Here is a 15,523-nt window from a genome sequence, read left to right as displayed (position 1 = left end):
GAGTGACTCAGTAAGGTGGTTACTTATTGCTGTTCTGTTATTGCCATATTGACTCTCAGCAGTGAACATCATTCCTAGGGGAAAAAAATAATTCTTACTGGGTGCATTCCAAAAGTTTCGTACCAGTAGAGCTGAAATGCTTCATTCCTATTCTCTTGACATCTTGGAGACCCTTGTCACCAGCTGTGGCTAGAGGCGATGCTCGTGAATATGGCTGCGCACTGAGCCCTTTCAGGACTGCTCTGTGATAGTAGTTGCTGCTTGTAAACATCTACATTTCCTGTGAGTACCCTCACCTTCACACACAGCCCAGAAGATCCCCCAGTCTTTCAGTGTTCTTCTGCCTTTAAAGTCCCGTCAGTTTAGAGATCGGAAACAATGCTTTGTGACAGAAGGTGCAAAGATATCACATTGTGCTGCCTAGCAAAGCAAAGTGACGAGTTCACAGCCGTTGTGCATCCTGCTGAGTTACTGCCTAGTTTGCTGTTGTGGAGATATGGAGAAGATCCTCTGCCTGCCCATCTTCTCCTTTGTTGCCATTTCCAGCACAATAGGTGTCATATCATGTGGCATTCTTTAAACAAATCCAACATAGCACTGTGTTAGTGACTTAATCAATAAGCATAATTTTCTGGCTTTTGGAATACAGACCGGGGTAGAGTCACAATGGGAAACTCAGATCAGAATCTTAATATTCATGAAGTTTAAAGTAATGTGGAGTTTTGAGCCTATATTTTTGTTTGAACTCATCCTTCCAGAACTGTCTTCTCTTTAGTGATTAGCAATGTAGATGTCCAAATTGTCTCAGTATGAAAGATCCCTGCGCACCATTACAATTCACAGTATCTCAGTGATCACCTTGCAGGATAGCCTGGAGCTTTTTCCCCATGGAGGAGTTAGAGTCATACGTGCTCATTTCACCAAGCCAGAGGGACTGAGAGTTCTTACAGAAAAGGTTGTAATAGTTCAAATAGAACTTGGGCTCCACTGGCTCATGTGGAAACCAGGAGGGATATGGATCATCTTGTCTTTAAAGGATGTAGGTAAAGTATAAATGGTTCATTTCTCATCAATTAATTAAAAAAAAAATTCTCATCAATTAATTTTTAGGAAAAAACCCCATAGCTGCCATCAAATTCCAGTTCCAAGATAGGTAGAGATCTGGTTTGAGGTGGAGGCCTGTAGATTTTTTAAAAATGCCCTTACTTTAGTGAATTAATTTTAAATTTTTCTTTGGTCTTATCTTGGACAGCTGAGCATATTCCTGTGAGGTAGAGATCACAAAAGACAGGCTTTGATTTAAATTGGTGGTGGTCTGGATCGGCTTTGGGATGTCAATGACATTTTTGTTCTGAAAACTGAAAATTTTTCTGAAGACCCTGGCACAGAACGTGCATAAACTCATAGAGAATATTCAGGACGTGTTTGGTGGTTGATGGACAATTACCAACATTAGGCAACAAGAGCAAAATCCAAAACAATGCAGAAGGTACTCCCAGTCTGAATAGTTTTGAGCAAACAAGACTCTTGAGGATATCTTGAAACTATAAAACTGCAGCTTGACAGAACACGCAGGTTCCTTGACACTGGTATGAGGAAATCTGGCACTTTGGTTACATTCTCTTGCCTAATGTCTGATGCAACCTCAGTATCCATCCCATCCCTCTAGCAGAAGAATATAAAACATCTGTTTGCAGTCTTCTGAGCTGATGTAGGAAGGTTCTTCTGAAGCCTTGTGTAGAAAGGAAGAGAGGACTTTCAGAGGTGGCGGTGGGGGCTAATGATGGAGGCAGATTTTGGATCAGATTTTTCTTAGCATTCAAAAACTGTATCTTCCCACTGAAAGGATTCCTGATGCCAATTCTGTGCCTTATAGCAGGAAAGCCATAGTGTGAATGTTTTCTTGCTGGTAATGTTTAGGTGTTTTGATTAGGGCTTTTAAATAAAATTAAGATTAATTTTCTGAGCAGTGGACCTTAAGCTTTATAGGGCTTGCAAAACAACTCAGATAGGAGGGATACAGTTCTGATGAGAAAGCTGTGACATATTGTAGGATATGCAAATAGCGGCTTGCTGCAAGCAGGGCACAGCAGGGAGGTCAGCCAAAGTTCTGGAGATTTTTTCATTTTGAAATATCAAAGCTGTCTTGAAGCTTTGAGAAGAAAAATGCCATACTCAGACAGCAACAGTCTGTTTCACTTTCTGCAGTGTGATAATATTCATACACAAAATCTCAAAATGAAATTTGGTAGAAAGAAATGCCACAAAGCATTTATTGCAATTCCAGTGTAAAAGGATACCAAAGTATAGATATGCCTAGCTTTAAGAATGGGCAGAATTCACATTAGCCAACTGGAGAAAATAATCACTGTTTGACTGAAAAAATGCTTGATCTGAGGCATCTTTCTGGCCAAACTTGTTGTTTGCCCAGCAGCCTTCACATGGAGCTGGTCTGACAACCTGAGACCTGTCATCCTCAGGCAGGTCAAAGGTTCATCTAGATCAGAGTGGTGTTTTCGAGAGCATGCAGCAGCAGATTGTGAGGACAATACAGTGATTATTCTCTTGGTGGACACGTTGAACATGAGCCAGTGGTTTGCCCGTATAGTGAACAAGTCCAGCTCTGCATACAGGGCTGTATTAGTAAGAATGTTATCATCAGGTCCAAAAAATTGTTGTTTCCCCTATTCAGCACTTATGAGGCTGCATCTGGAGTTCTGCGTACAGTTCTGGGCTTCTCAGCACAAGAAATCTGGATCAAATCCAGCAAAGGACCACCAAGATGTTCAGAGGAATGAAGCATGTGTCATACTCAGAAAGACTGGAAGGAGTGGTTTGTTCAGTTTGAAGAAAGAAGGCAAAGTCTTCTTGTTGTCTTCAGCTACTTTATAGGGGCATAGAACAAGGCATAGACAAGAGCCAGACTTTTCTTGGAGGTGCACAGTGAAAGGAAGAGAGAGAATAGTGCAAATTGTAGCAGGAGAAAATCCAATTAGATGTGAGGAAAATTCACAATGAGAGTACTTGAGCATTGGAGTAGGTTGCCTAGAGACATTATTGGAGATACTAAAAAATGGATCTGTTCTAAGGCCACCACCACAGCCTGGAGGTAGGACAGGGATGTGGGCAACAGGTGACCTCCAGTGGTCCGCACCAACCTGGACCGATTCTGTCATTCTCATAGTTGAATGTTAACTGCTGCTGGCAGTCAGTGGCATATTGTATTTGTCCTTAGGTGTGAGTACCTCACATTGAGGACATCAAAAGTGCTGAAAAATGGCACATAGAATAGATAGAAAACATATTCTCACACCCCACTATACTTGGGAAGAATGTACAAGCCAAGATAGATACTGATATGGTCACAAGTGGGAATTCAGCCCTCACAGTGATTCCAGTGCATGTTTGTACGCAACCCAGTATGCAGGCTCCTTCAATTTTATTGTGTGTGGGTGGTGAGGGTTGTCCACCCACATGCAATTAATGTATCAGACTTTTAAAGTCTTGCTCAATGGAAGGTTTGGGAACCAAGTGATGTGTTTCTTAAGGCATCAAACTGTGCCAAAACATTTGGGTATTTGCCTGAAGGAAGGTGGGTTTCCCATTTTCCACAGCCTAAGAAAGATCAAAGGAGCCTTTCTTTAAGATGGCAGGTATCAAGCTGGAACGGATCCCAGCTGAAGGTTTCATGTGTTATTTTAGAAAGTAAAACTAACAAACAACACTATGACTGCAAAGGCTGTTCTTCATTCTTTTTCTTTGTATCTTCTGATCTCCTTAAGTTAAACTACCAGGCTGTGATACCTGCTATTGTGCAACGAGCCTGTGAATCCTTTGAGTTACTTAGTGTCATACCATTGATGTTTCTGAATGACTTGATTCTTCATAGATATATGCAAAACAGGCATTAACAGCTTAACACTTGGCATTGAATGAATTGCACAGTGAACATTTAAATTGCCTTCTATTTTATATTTTAAGATGAAATTTCCAGGTGTTTGGCACTTTGAAGTTCTGTCACACTGAAGTCAGCCAAACAGAAATATTTGAGGAAAGGTTTCTTAGTTTTTTTCATATCTGAGAAAAAGGTTAGAGGTCATACATCAGTTTTGCCTCTATTAAAAATATTACAACTTTTATAAAAGCTACAGGAATTGGGATAGCATGAAGGTCAACATGGAAGGAGGGGTGGATATGAAGGCATTTGGTCCTGATATCTAATAGGTGTTCTCTCACAAAACCTCTCATTAGACATGAGCCTTTTCTTTTTCTTTTGCTGTTACCAAGTGCCTGCTTACGCAGCTCTAATGGCTGAAGCACTTAGAGGATAGCAAGCTCCTACTGCAACCTATTAATGCCTCATTAAGTACACCAACTATTTGTAAAGCATTTTTTGAGGTGAGGAGCGCCCACAAAAAGCCCTGGAGGGAATTAGTCAGTCTCTGTTCAGTGCAGATTTAGTGAGGTGTGGTAGGCAAAACCTAAAGCCACATGTTGAATGATGAGTATGAATAGAAAGCTGGAGGACCTGCCCCTTCCCAGAGAATGCTGGGTCACCCAGCGAGACAGGGGTCCAGTAGAAGAGCTGTTATGTGTCTACATGATAAATGACTCTTACACCATAGCGGCCTCAGGAATAAGCATAGTTCGTTATCATTATTTTGTTTCAGAAGCTTTGGCTTTGCAGTCCAAAGTTTCTGGTGGGCAATTTTGTACGTTGTGCAGTCTGATTGAGTCTACACGTTGTGACCTTTATAAGATGGTTTCCAGATCATTTGCAGTGCAACAAGGGGAGGAATTAAGAGAAATACAAGGATTAACTGACACATCAGGTAATATTTTCTAAACTGGATGGAGTATGTTAGGAAATTATGTCCAGTGTGTGGAGCCACCTGAGTGAATATTTGTGCTGTGATGTTAACATCTTTTTGTACAATCTAGAGTTTCTCAGAGGTGGGAGACTGACAATTTCTAGAGCAGACCTTCAGAGACACTGAATCCATATAAGGCCTAGGAAATGGATAATCAAGGATTGAAGCCAACTTTATGTCTTAGCCATCTTATAATTAACTTGATTTCTGCAGAAAAAAGGCAGTTTCAAGCTGTGCTTTGTTGTTTTTCTGAAGAATCTTAGACAATGACTTTCCTCTCTACCAGCTTCCCATAACTCACCTTATAGGGTCAAGGCAAGTCCCTTTAAAGGTAATAGATCAATACAGTCTTTGTCAGGATACTTGTAAATTTAGCCTGAGTATTTGTGAGAGTGAAAAGGAGGCTGAACCAAAGTTAATGAGAGGTGTCAATGATTGGTTTCAATGGTGCCAGGGTTTCAACCCGGCTATCTGAAGAACAAGAAGGTCCTACTAATCCTGAGCACTGTACCAACAGTATAGAGAGAAACCTCAGAGACCTCAGGGCAGATCTCAACCTGGTTTCAGCTGCAAACCTCCTGACCACAAAGGCCAGCAAACTTCAATGCACTCTTAGACTGCAGAAGAAACAATCACTTCTTAGCCTGCAGAAGAGAGTTTAGCAGAGATTGCTGACTAATGGACATCACTTTTCTGCCTTGCCCTGTACAGTTTCACAGGCCATGACTTTGGTAGCATTAATCGGTAATATTACTTCTCCCTACAGACATTGCGTCACTAGTGTATAATGTTCTGGTAGGCAAGTGAAGAGTGATGTTAACTGTTCTTCTTAAAAGATCACAAGTAAACCAGATTTTCTTGTTTTCAGATGTATTTATTATTAGCTCCTTCATAAAACAAGCACAGTAAATTGAATTTATAGCAGAAATAAGAAGTGTACACTTAATATTAATAAGTACTAGCAGTGTTTGTAGCTAGATTTTCAACAGTTTTCTGAAATATCAGATACTTTCCCACATTTCAGTGTTTAAGTATCTTAAATTACCACCGATTTCTAAGACTGGGAAAAAAGGAAGCACGGTCACAATGGAAATCTTTCTTTAATTTCAGTGATTCTGTGTCAGGGATTAAGACCTAAATCCTCAGAGATATTTTAATGTATTTTGCTGTCCTGAAAGTCAGGATTTAGGTGGTTTAACAAAAATGTACTTCAACACATACTTCTGCTTCTTTCCAGGCCTGAGAACTTACACTGTAAGCAGTTCAGAACTAGCACTTGAGGGGTTTTTCCCTAAGGTTCTGTGAAGACACCTAGCACATGTTGCAGTACTAGGGAAATACTTTAAAAATTAACTATAAAAATCTGTATTCTAAAATTCTAATTAGATATTTAACATCCACATATAAAACTAGTTACCAATTGCTCTCTGAAATATCAGATACACTGCAATTAAACATCTAAGTAATTGAAGCTGCTTTGGTTTCAGTTGCATATTCCTGACTCCTTGTGCCCTGTGGTTTAGCCTGTGGCAGAGCGGGTCTGAATCACCTTTATTACCAGAAAACTCCCCTGCAGGAGATGCACTGGGTACAGATGGGTCACTGTATGAATAAATGATCACAAGCATGAAAGAAAAGCAGGATCACCTGGTCTAGGTGATCCTGCTCTGGCAGGGGGGTTGGACCGGATGATCTTTCAAGGTCCCTTCCAACTCCGAATATTCTGTGATTCTATGATTCTGTGAAAGTTTTGTTTAGGAAGTGTTACATTCAGCTGCTGGCTCCTGTTTCAGTTCATGAGAGGTGGCAACAGGACTCTTTCAACACAGCACCTCAAAGCCACCTGCCCTCCAGCACTCCCATTGCTTCCACTGCAGCTTGGGCTCAGCTACAAGTGCAGGACTTTGAGAGTGGTTGACGTCTCATGCAACAGCCATTTGCAGGGTTCACCAGCTGGGCATCAACATGATGTAAGCATGGAGAGCTGACAAAATGCAGCAGCTGACATTTCTAGGACTCTGAACTTGCAATTCCTTCTTTTACTAAAACATCTGCCATCAGATTGGAGGATGAGGATGGCAGCCCTGATACATTATACATGGCTGCCTCATGCAGCCAAGGCTTTCTATGCTCATACATTTCAACAGAACAAAAATAAATAAATAATTAAATAATAAAATAAATAAACAATTAAATATTAAATACCAAACCAGTTCCTTCAGTAAGTTACTTTCCAAATAAATTAACACATGAAACAGTTTGAATAGCAACTGCCATCATCTGGCATGGCAAGTCATGCCAAGTGAATAAATAAATAACAAATAAATAAATAAATAGATGCAATACAATAACATGCAAACCTACAACAACAGCTGACAGCAATGTATCAAAACACTGTACATGTTAATATAACATGATGTATGCTAAAGGTGTTACTCAAATCTGGGGAATTTAGAAGAGCTGTCAAAATCAGGACTGTATCAATCTATTGCCAAAAAGATATGTTAAGGCTTCTTAATAATCTCAAATGCAAATTGTTCTTCTAATTATGTTCTTGTGCTAATTCTTTGGTTTCTTTAGGAGTGTTGTGCTGTTCTCCTAGAATCTCTTACTGGTTATCTGTAAAAGAAGAGAAAGGAAATTTACAAACAAACAGAATTATCTTTCTTTTCCTCAGACCTAGATTTTTAGTCCATTTCTCAATAAAGCTCTGCTGGTCTGAGCCATCTAGTGAAATGCCACTACTCAATTTCCCTAAATGACTCAGGACCACATAGTGGTCCTGAATAAGAATTTCCCGTGTCTGATGAGGATTAGGGATTCAGCTTCAACTGCTCAGAGTCAGGCTTCTGTCCAGCTATGGCCCTTTGGAATCTATAAATGTCCCTGTACCGATGACGACTGGACCCACAGAACAGTGTGATTTCATATTAATAGGGCTGCAAGTTTACAACTTTTCAACAGTGTGACTCAGGAAACTTGGAGGTCAGAGAGATTTGCATCTACATCTAATTGAAAAAAAAAATCCTCCCCAAAATTACAGAAAAGAAGAGAGGAAGAAGATTAAAAAAAAAATCTACATAATTCTTTCTTCTTGATCTGAAGGAGGCTATTTCCATATTTTAAAAGATATTCTGACCTGGAAAGGTAGGCTGAGAGTGATTTAGAGCTGTAAGAGAATGCTAATCAATTCACAGGATAAGAAAGCAGCCATTCCTAGGACTAGCAGAAGCTGCTAATAGCTTTTCTTTCCTATAGCACGTATCTCATCTCTCTTTCACTCCCTTTCTCATTTTACTGGTAAAACTGCACATGGATTGTCTGCTGTATTTGGTTGCTCAGTATTGATTCATAAGCTATCAATGAATAGAAAGGACAAAAATCAGCATGGGTTAAACTATCAATGGCCAAATGCTCATGTATTTCTTAAAGAATATTTTATAATTGCCTAGCTAGGTAGAATGCTACCCATGTCCATGAACCTACATCCCTTGATTCCATCCATTTCTGATTTAAATGGATTCACATTGTTTCCTCAAATATTTTTTTGAAGAGAGTGATGGTTTAGACCACCCAATACATTTGCATGTTTATTCTCTTACAGATATTTCATGAAAATAATATTCAGAAGGCAAAAATTATTATAAGGAAATGTGAAATATACAAGTATTTAAGAAGCAGAAGTAGTTCAGAGAATCCTTACTTTCCTAGGTAAGGAATCATCCCTGCTCCTCCAGTAGAAGGTTCTTTAAGTCTTACCTGCAAAGTGAAGACCACTCACTCCAGGATGAGTTGTAATAGCGATCCCTGGCCTGCACAGAGATCTTGTCTTTTGGCCCAGCCATTGGAATCTGAATAGACTGCTCATCAGCATCATAGACCTATGAACAAGGCACAGCTCCATCAGCGGATTGTGAAGGTCAAGCAGAACATACAATAACGTGCCAGACAGATTGCAACAAGCACATGTAACTCAAAAAAACCCCACTGGTAGTCTGTTGTTTCAAAGGCACCAACCTTCACCCACAGATACCAAAGTCACGAGAACTTGTGAGAACTTGAGCCTCAGTAGAAACAAACTAGAAAGCCCACTTTCCACTGAAAAGTGTTGTAAAGTGATCCAAACCCCAAACTGAAGCAATCATTAAAGCAAAAACTGTATTTCTTTATCAGAGTTTTTCTCTGTTTTTCTTCTTCTCTCAGAATGGAAACCCTAAAATACAGAAGTTGCTGCTTTTCAGTATCGTTGAAATTTCCACTGAGGATTCATGGCTGATACAAGAAGCTCTCCGTACACTCACCAGTTCCTCTACCTAAGGGATTGTACAAGACAACCCTACCAAAAATCAGGGAGTCAGCACTAGGGAAATGGCCCCATCTGCTGGTACAGGCTTGCTTATTTTTTTCACATAGGAAAAGACACTGGTTTAGTCAGCTGGCAGACTGGACTGATCATTACATTTGTTTACTTTTCTGATTCCTGGACCAAGGAAAAGCAGCACTGCAGTTAAGGACCTGCACTGTGGTCAGCTGGTTTGTGTATTTCTTTCTAGTTCTGCTGTTAATTTCTTTGCCAACCTAGGCACATTGCCACACTGCTGTTGTGTACCCTGTAGTGTATCCATGAGCGTTAGCAAAGGAAGCAAAACCATTTTGTGATTTAAAGCTAATAAAGAGTAGCCAAGTTTGGTTAACAATTAACTAATAACTAGAAATTGAGTGGCAAAGACTGTAGCCTTCGCCAGTCTCCACAGAAATGCTACCAAATGAGTCATTGATTCCTTATTTGCCATTCATCTATTAAAAAAATCTGAGCTACCCAGGTACAAACAACATACAAGGAAATCAGTGCAACAGGTCCTTGACTTCTTGATTTGGTAATTGGGATTTTCCCACATTAGGACCCACACAGCCTACTAATGATTTAGTAAATACTTCTGTCATGCGAGCGCAGCTATGCAATGCTGGGCACAATTTTAGCTCCCCTGTTACATCAGGGTTGCATCCACCCCAGACTGTGTTGTTTGAATCTTGCTGTTCATAGAACTGGGAAGGAGGTCTTTTTCTGCCAGCACAGAACCTTGCCACATTTGGGTCTTAACACCACTTTTTTTAAAATTTCTAGTCCGTGATTGTTGCATTCTACACTTATGGTATTTATACTGACTGTTCAAGCAAGAAAATGTGAATCTCTACCTGGCTTTTGCGTTTCTTTGTACTTTCAACTTTGACCCTGAAAGTCAAAGGGAAGTAGGACTTTGGTGTGCTCCATGTTCTGGGGTACGTCCAGGTCACTGTTCCATTTGTGGCAACATACTGACATTGAGGTGGGTCGGGTTTTACTGCAAGAGAAAATATAGAGGGAATTAATTCACAATAGCAGCATAATATGAGAAGTCGGTGTACTACTATTGATAGTTTTATAGGAATCAGCTTTGGGAGCCTCCATGGAATTAATAGAGGAATAATCATGATGTGTAAGAACTGCCTTGTACGCTTCCTATGGAATATCAAGCACACTCCCAGAGTCTCTCTGGGTAAGAATGGATCAGGAGTGTAGCACACATAGACTTAACCATTATCTGAGTAAATCTGCAGTTCTCAGAGAAGAGCCTGCTGGGTTATTGGTTATTCTCTGACTTCTCCCACATACCCCTTCCAAAACATGCCCATCTAATGGAGAAGGCCACAGAAACTTCTGGGAGATGTGAGGGTGAGAGAGTTGGAGGTCACAAGCCAGGGAGATGTAGCTTCTTCACTTCCTCATCCTCTTCCAGACTGCCACTAAGATTTGATTTCCCCTGTTCCTGTAACTGGGGACTTGATACAGATTTACTGTAGAATAGGGCAGGGATTCCCAAGCTTGATCAGCTACCACTGTTAGTTCCACTGTCAGCAGCAAGAATAAAACTAAAAATTTATCATGATTCCTGGTCTACTCACTGATATCTCTGATGAAGAAGCTGCTAGTGTAGTTCTCATATTCCACCTCGTCAATGACCTCCAGGAACATCTCAGTTGGCTGGTGCTCTTCAGCAAACGGGCAGTAGTTTTCTTTCTGGCACTGGGCTGTGTACTTGGTCACTGATTTCTCAGTGTGAGCTACAGGGCTGCTGCAAGTTACGTCTCCTTGAGAGCTGAATACAGAACAGAGAAAAGTACTGGAAATGCTGGTTTGTTCTGAGAATTTGTAGCCACAAGGATAACATGTAGTTGGTAAGGTATTGTTTTGCAGTTGCCTGTATCATTTTGTAGTTGCACTTCATCAGCTGCAGAAACAGTTCAGTGGGTGTTCTTAAATTTTCAGTGCTGTATTACAATCACAAAAGTCTCCCTGCCTTAGCAGAAGGAATTAGTGTTTAAACCTAAACCAAGATACCTCATTTCTTATTACCACTGTCCCGTGGCAAGCTCTAGTATCTTACTTTGTTCCTCAGCCCTTTCCAAAACCTTGCTGGAAGAAATAAGGTAAGGTTCCATTGGGAAATAAATAAAAAAAGCCATCTATAAAGTACTACCTGAATGTGGTTCTATTTTTGCATTCACCAAAATAAAACACTTTGCAGTTGTTTCTTTAACAAAGTGAAATGACCTTTGCTCAAACACTCCATGTTTTGGAGAAACCCTCAAGAGCAGTGGGAGGTAGGAAATCCCCACAAGGTTCCCGTCACGTATTTCCCTCACAGGTTTCTGCAGTGTTCCTCAACAGAGACTTGTCAGTGGACATGTGGCTTTTGCAGTGGGTGCAGCCTCCCACTCCCTTAATTCCACTGGATCTGCTGCGAAAGGACTCAGTGCTGTGATTGTTTCTGCTTTTGGCTCAACTTCCTCTCTCTCCCCTGCATGAACTATTTTTGCTATTGCTTAAGTTATTCTGTGGCTGTACTATAGCAGATGTAACAGCCCAGTGGGGGCTGTTCCATTTTCAAGTCTTTAACAATTTCTGAGCAACCTTCGTGCCCTTATTTGTTAAGTTAATCCCAGTGCTGGCTCAAAACGTTTTGCAGAAGTTCAGACCATGGAAGTGGGGTTCCTCGCCTTCTAAATGTCCTCAGGAGCCTAAAATCCAGGATTTCCTATGCAAAGTAACACAAAGGGCTGTTCCATCCTTACTATGAGGTTGTTAAGGAAAGTACAAGCTTTTACCCTTTTAGACTTCTGATTGTGAACTTCACATCTGGACTCTCATTTTCTGTCATCCATGAACATATGAAAATTCCAGAGTAGTTCTTTGCTTCACATTTTAAAAATGTCCTGTCTGGCTCTAGATGGAAAAAGAGAGAAAACATGATTTATTTACTCTTTTTGTCAGAACAGTCAAAGCACAGAGAAAACAGCAATTCAACAGTCTCATCTACTTTGACAGGTGGTGCATGCACAGGCACACACAGTGACATACTGCACCTGTAGTTAAAAAGCCATATAACCACAATTAGTGGCTGAAGACATGTTTACATGGCACCACATTAACCACATCTACGTGGCTGTTGGCAGGAGCTGGAGCATATGCAAGCTGTTGCAGATAGCTGTCAGTAAGAGATTTATATAGACAAATCCATTGTTCCTTTCACAAAGAAACGTTGCAGCTCTTCAGTAGGCAAACCTCTGTATTTGTTACCACGCAGTGGATAATCTCACGTCTTCACACACTGGGGCACTTGATGGGGAATGTTCCCAGTGTGAGAAGTGAATTAGGGCTCAGTATAAGCATGTATTTAATTTCTGCTGCTCAGCAACTGCAGACTTTTGGCAACTCTATATGTTACCCTGGCTGTAGCTGACTGGCAGACCAGCCTACTGCGTGTTGTATGTGGGTCCCGGAGCCAGGGAAGAAGACTTGGAAATTCAGAAGTTCCTGGCACTACATTGAGGGACTGCAATATGAGACATAGAAGAGTGAGGTTCATGCAGAAAATGCAAAGCATCACAGGCTTGTCCCAGTGGGTTAATTGTGAATGGAGAAGTGCAAGTGACAGTATTTAAAATCTAGGTTAGTCCCTGGTTCTGTCAAATCATGTAGCCCTGGTTTTGCAAATGGTCTCCTAATGCTGGGTCCATGAGATGGAGGCAAAGCAAGTCAATTGCTGCCCCACCAGAAAAGCAGTGGTGTAGTATTGATGTTATCCTGTGTCTAATCATTCCTACCATCACTTTCTCCTATGGGTCTAGAGAATCCTAAATTAATCCCATGGCAACTGATTCCTATGCTGCTTATCAGTTACACCATATACACTCTCAAAAGTAATCATTTGCCTTTCACTGTCAGTAAAACATTTGAAGAGGACCCATTTCAAAGTGGATATTTCTCACGCATTTCCAAGAGAGGTCCCCCTGGTCCTCACAAAGCTGAGCAAGATAAATCACATCATTTTATGGCCGTACCTTTAAAGCTCTTCAGGATTGACCTTATCATTTGCCCATTGGAGTCTATTTTCGTTATGAGGAAGAAATCGTAGCTGATGATTTCATGGGTATTAGCTAGCAGACAGGTGTAGTTGCCAGCATCTGGAAACTCTTTCACTTCAGCAATCAGTGTCTTTCCAGTTCCTTTCAGTTCAGTGCCCTTTTTCCAGTAAACTGGCAGTGTTTCATCAGATGTGTTACAGGTGAGCTCCACTCTTTTAGCTGGTGTCTCATCATTCCACTCTGATTCTATGACGTACACTGGACATTACAGAGAAAGACATGTTAGGAGCTACTCATACTTAGCAGTGTGAAGATTGAACTGAGCCCTTTTTTTCAGCTCTACTCTCCAGGAAAACTGCTAACAAATCTCTGGCTTTCTTGCCTCACCATCACCTGGAAATCTTTACTACAAAAGGATGTTCAACTTTGAAATTTACAGTGTATCTAGAGCCTGCTGATCATTAGGGATGACATTTTAATAAAAGAAATTATTTTTTTCCCTACGTTCCCCAAGAATCTTACAGTGGTTCATAACCATGGGAAGTAGGCAGGCACCTTTGTTTTAAAGGTGAGGATGCCAGGACACACTGAGCCCAGGTGTCCCTCCTGCCCATGGCCTGTGACCTTGCTCACAGAATGGTGTGTAAAACCCCTCTATGCTATGCTCTTTGCTGTGGTCCACAGCTGTGGCGCTTTGCCCTCTTCAGCGTCAAAGGTCTGTGAGTGAGCAATGGGAAGGAGGGAAGCTCTGGGTAAATGGTTTGTATTTGCCTGTAGCTGATGCAGTTTTCCATTTCCTACAGGGAACAATCTGTACTCCTACCACCGTTGTCCAAATGGAGCAATTACTAAGAGATGGGGGATCTCTGAGCTGCAGAGTAAGTGGACAGTAACAGAGTGTGGTCTTCTAAATGCCATCCTGTAACTCTGAAGTGCCCTGCGCATCTATTCTAATTAGAAGACCTACCACATAACAAAATAATTTCGAACAGCTCCATTAAAGAAATACTATCTTCTCTTGCCTCTTTGCTGTAGCTGGCTGAAGAACTTCACCTACACTTCTGTGTGACAACAATTCTCAAATGTAGCTGTCATTGCTCAGATACACTGCTGCTGCCACAGGCTCCCCAGACAAGCGCCCTCCAAGACTCTTCTACATGAAGGAAGTGGCAAAAATTTGTTTCTTAGTGTGTCAACACCACAGCAAGCACCCAGCTCAGGAAATCAGAGTTCCAGTGAGCTCTAAGACATTTTCACCAGATCATCTCACCACCAGAATGAGAGCTTTAAGACTTTACAACAAAGAAGAAACACTAAGAAGTACTTGTCAAATGCTGAATCTAAAATGGCAGAAAACATGCACCCTTAGGAAGCTTACTAAATTGCTTATGGATATCTGAAGCACAGTCAAGGTAAATCTTACAGACTTCAAACACAAAAATCATTAATACTGGCAAACATATTTGCAGTTTTAAGCACCATGGTATTGCCCAGGGAATCCACAGGATAATTTTTTTTTAATGTAAAGATACAAGGAAAAGTAATTGAATTACTTTTTACAAGTAAAAATCAGATTGAGAATGCTTTTCTCATGTTGATTAGGGCCCTTCTTTTTGTATAATCGCATTGAAGACAGCCTGGATTATGGAGCTACACTGGGTGAATAAGAACATCAAATTTGATTACCTGAATTTAGCCCTGTTTTCTGGTAAGTTAGTAAAAATATTTCTTTGTTTATTACTGACCCTGTATTTTTACAAATGTATATGCATTTAAGTTATTTACCGGAAAACTTGGATAAACTATTTCTAGGTTTTAGGTTTTACTGTGAAATATTCTTTTTGATAATTAATTCTTCACTTGTTTGTTTGAGGGTTGTTACTTAAGTCACAAGATTCTGCTTTCAGACTGCATGACTGAAACTTCTGAAACAAGAAATAGGAAATAAGTTTCTAATGCAACTATTCAGAATAGCTATTGTACAACATTTTAGGACTTCCAAATGTTTCTTCCATTAATACTGATTAGTTGGCTAGTTATTAACAAACAGATAGGAAGAACCATGTCCTAAGATACTATAGTTAACACATTCTGTGCTTGCAGATGCAGATATAATTCTGGAACACCCTTGTGTCCTACAGTCAGCTGTAGGTCTCAATAAGTGAAGACTGCTTACCATTTTCCCTCAGTTTCCACTGTGCTTCCAGAAGAGCGGCAAAGGAAAATAATGAAAGTAAGACAAATAG

The 15,523-nt window shown here is 40.5% G+C and overlaps 1 protein-coding gene across 1 annotated transcript; it reads right to left on the bottom strand.

Annotated features, from left to right (window-relative positions):
• Nucleotides 1-8,599: 8,599 nt before the first annotated feature.
• On the bottom strand, nt 8,600-15,520 carry IL12B (interleukin 12B; the record flags this gene model as incomplete). Its single annotated transcript, XM_010186301.1, has 6 exons — nt 8,600-8,752; nt 10,068-10,213; nt 10,815-11,008; nt 12,018-12,135; nt 13,254-13,535; nt 15,454-15,520. Coding segments are annotated over 6 exons (933 nt in total), but the record flags the coding sequence as incomplete, so codon positions are not given.
• Nucleotides 15,521-15,523: the final 3 nt, after the last annotated feature.

The sequence above is a fragment of the Mesitornis unicolor genome, unplaced genomic scaffold (assembly GCF_000695765.1).
Source record: "Mesitornis unicolor isolate BGI_N332 unplaced genomic scaffold, ASM69576v1 scaffold3726, whole genome shotgun sequence".
NCBI lineage: Eukaryota > Metazoa > Chordata > Aves > Mesitornithiformes > Mesitornithidae > Mesitornis > Mesitornis unicolor.
Note: the sequence above shows the minus strand (reverse complement) of the source record. Positions and strands in the feature narration are given on the sequence as shown.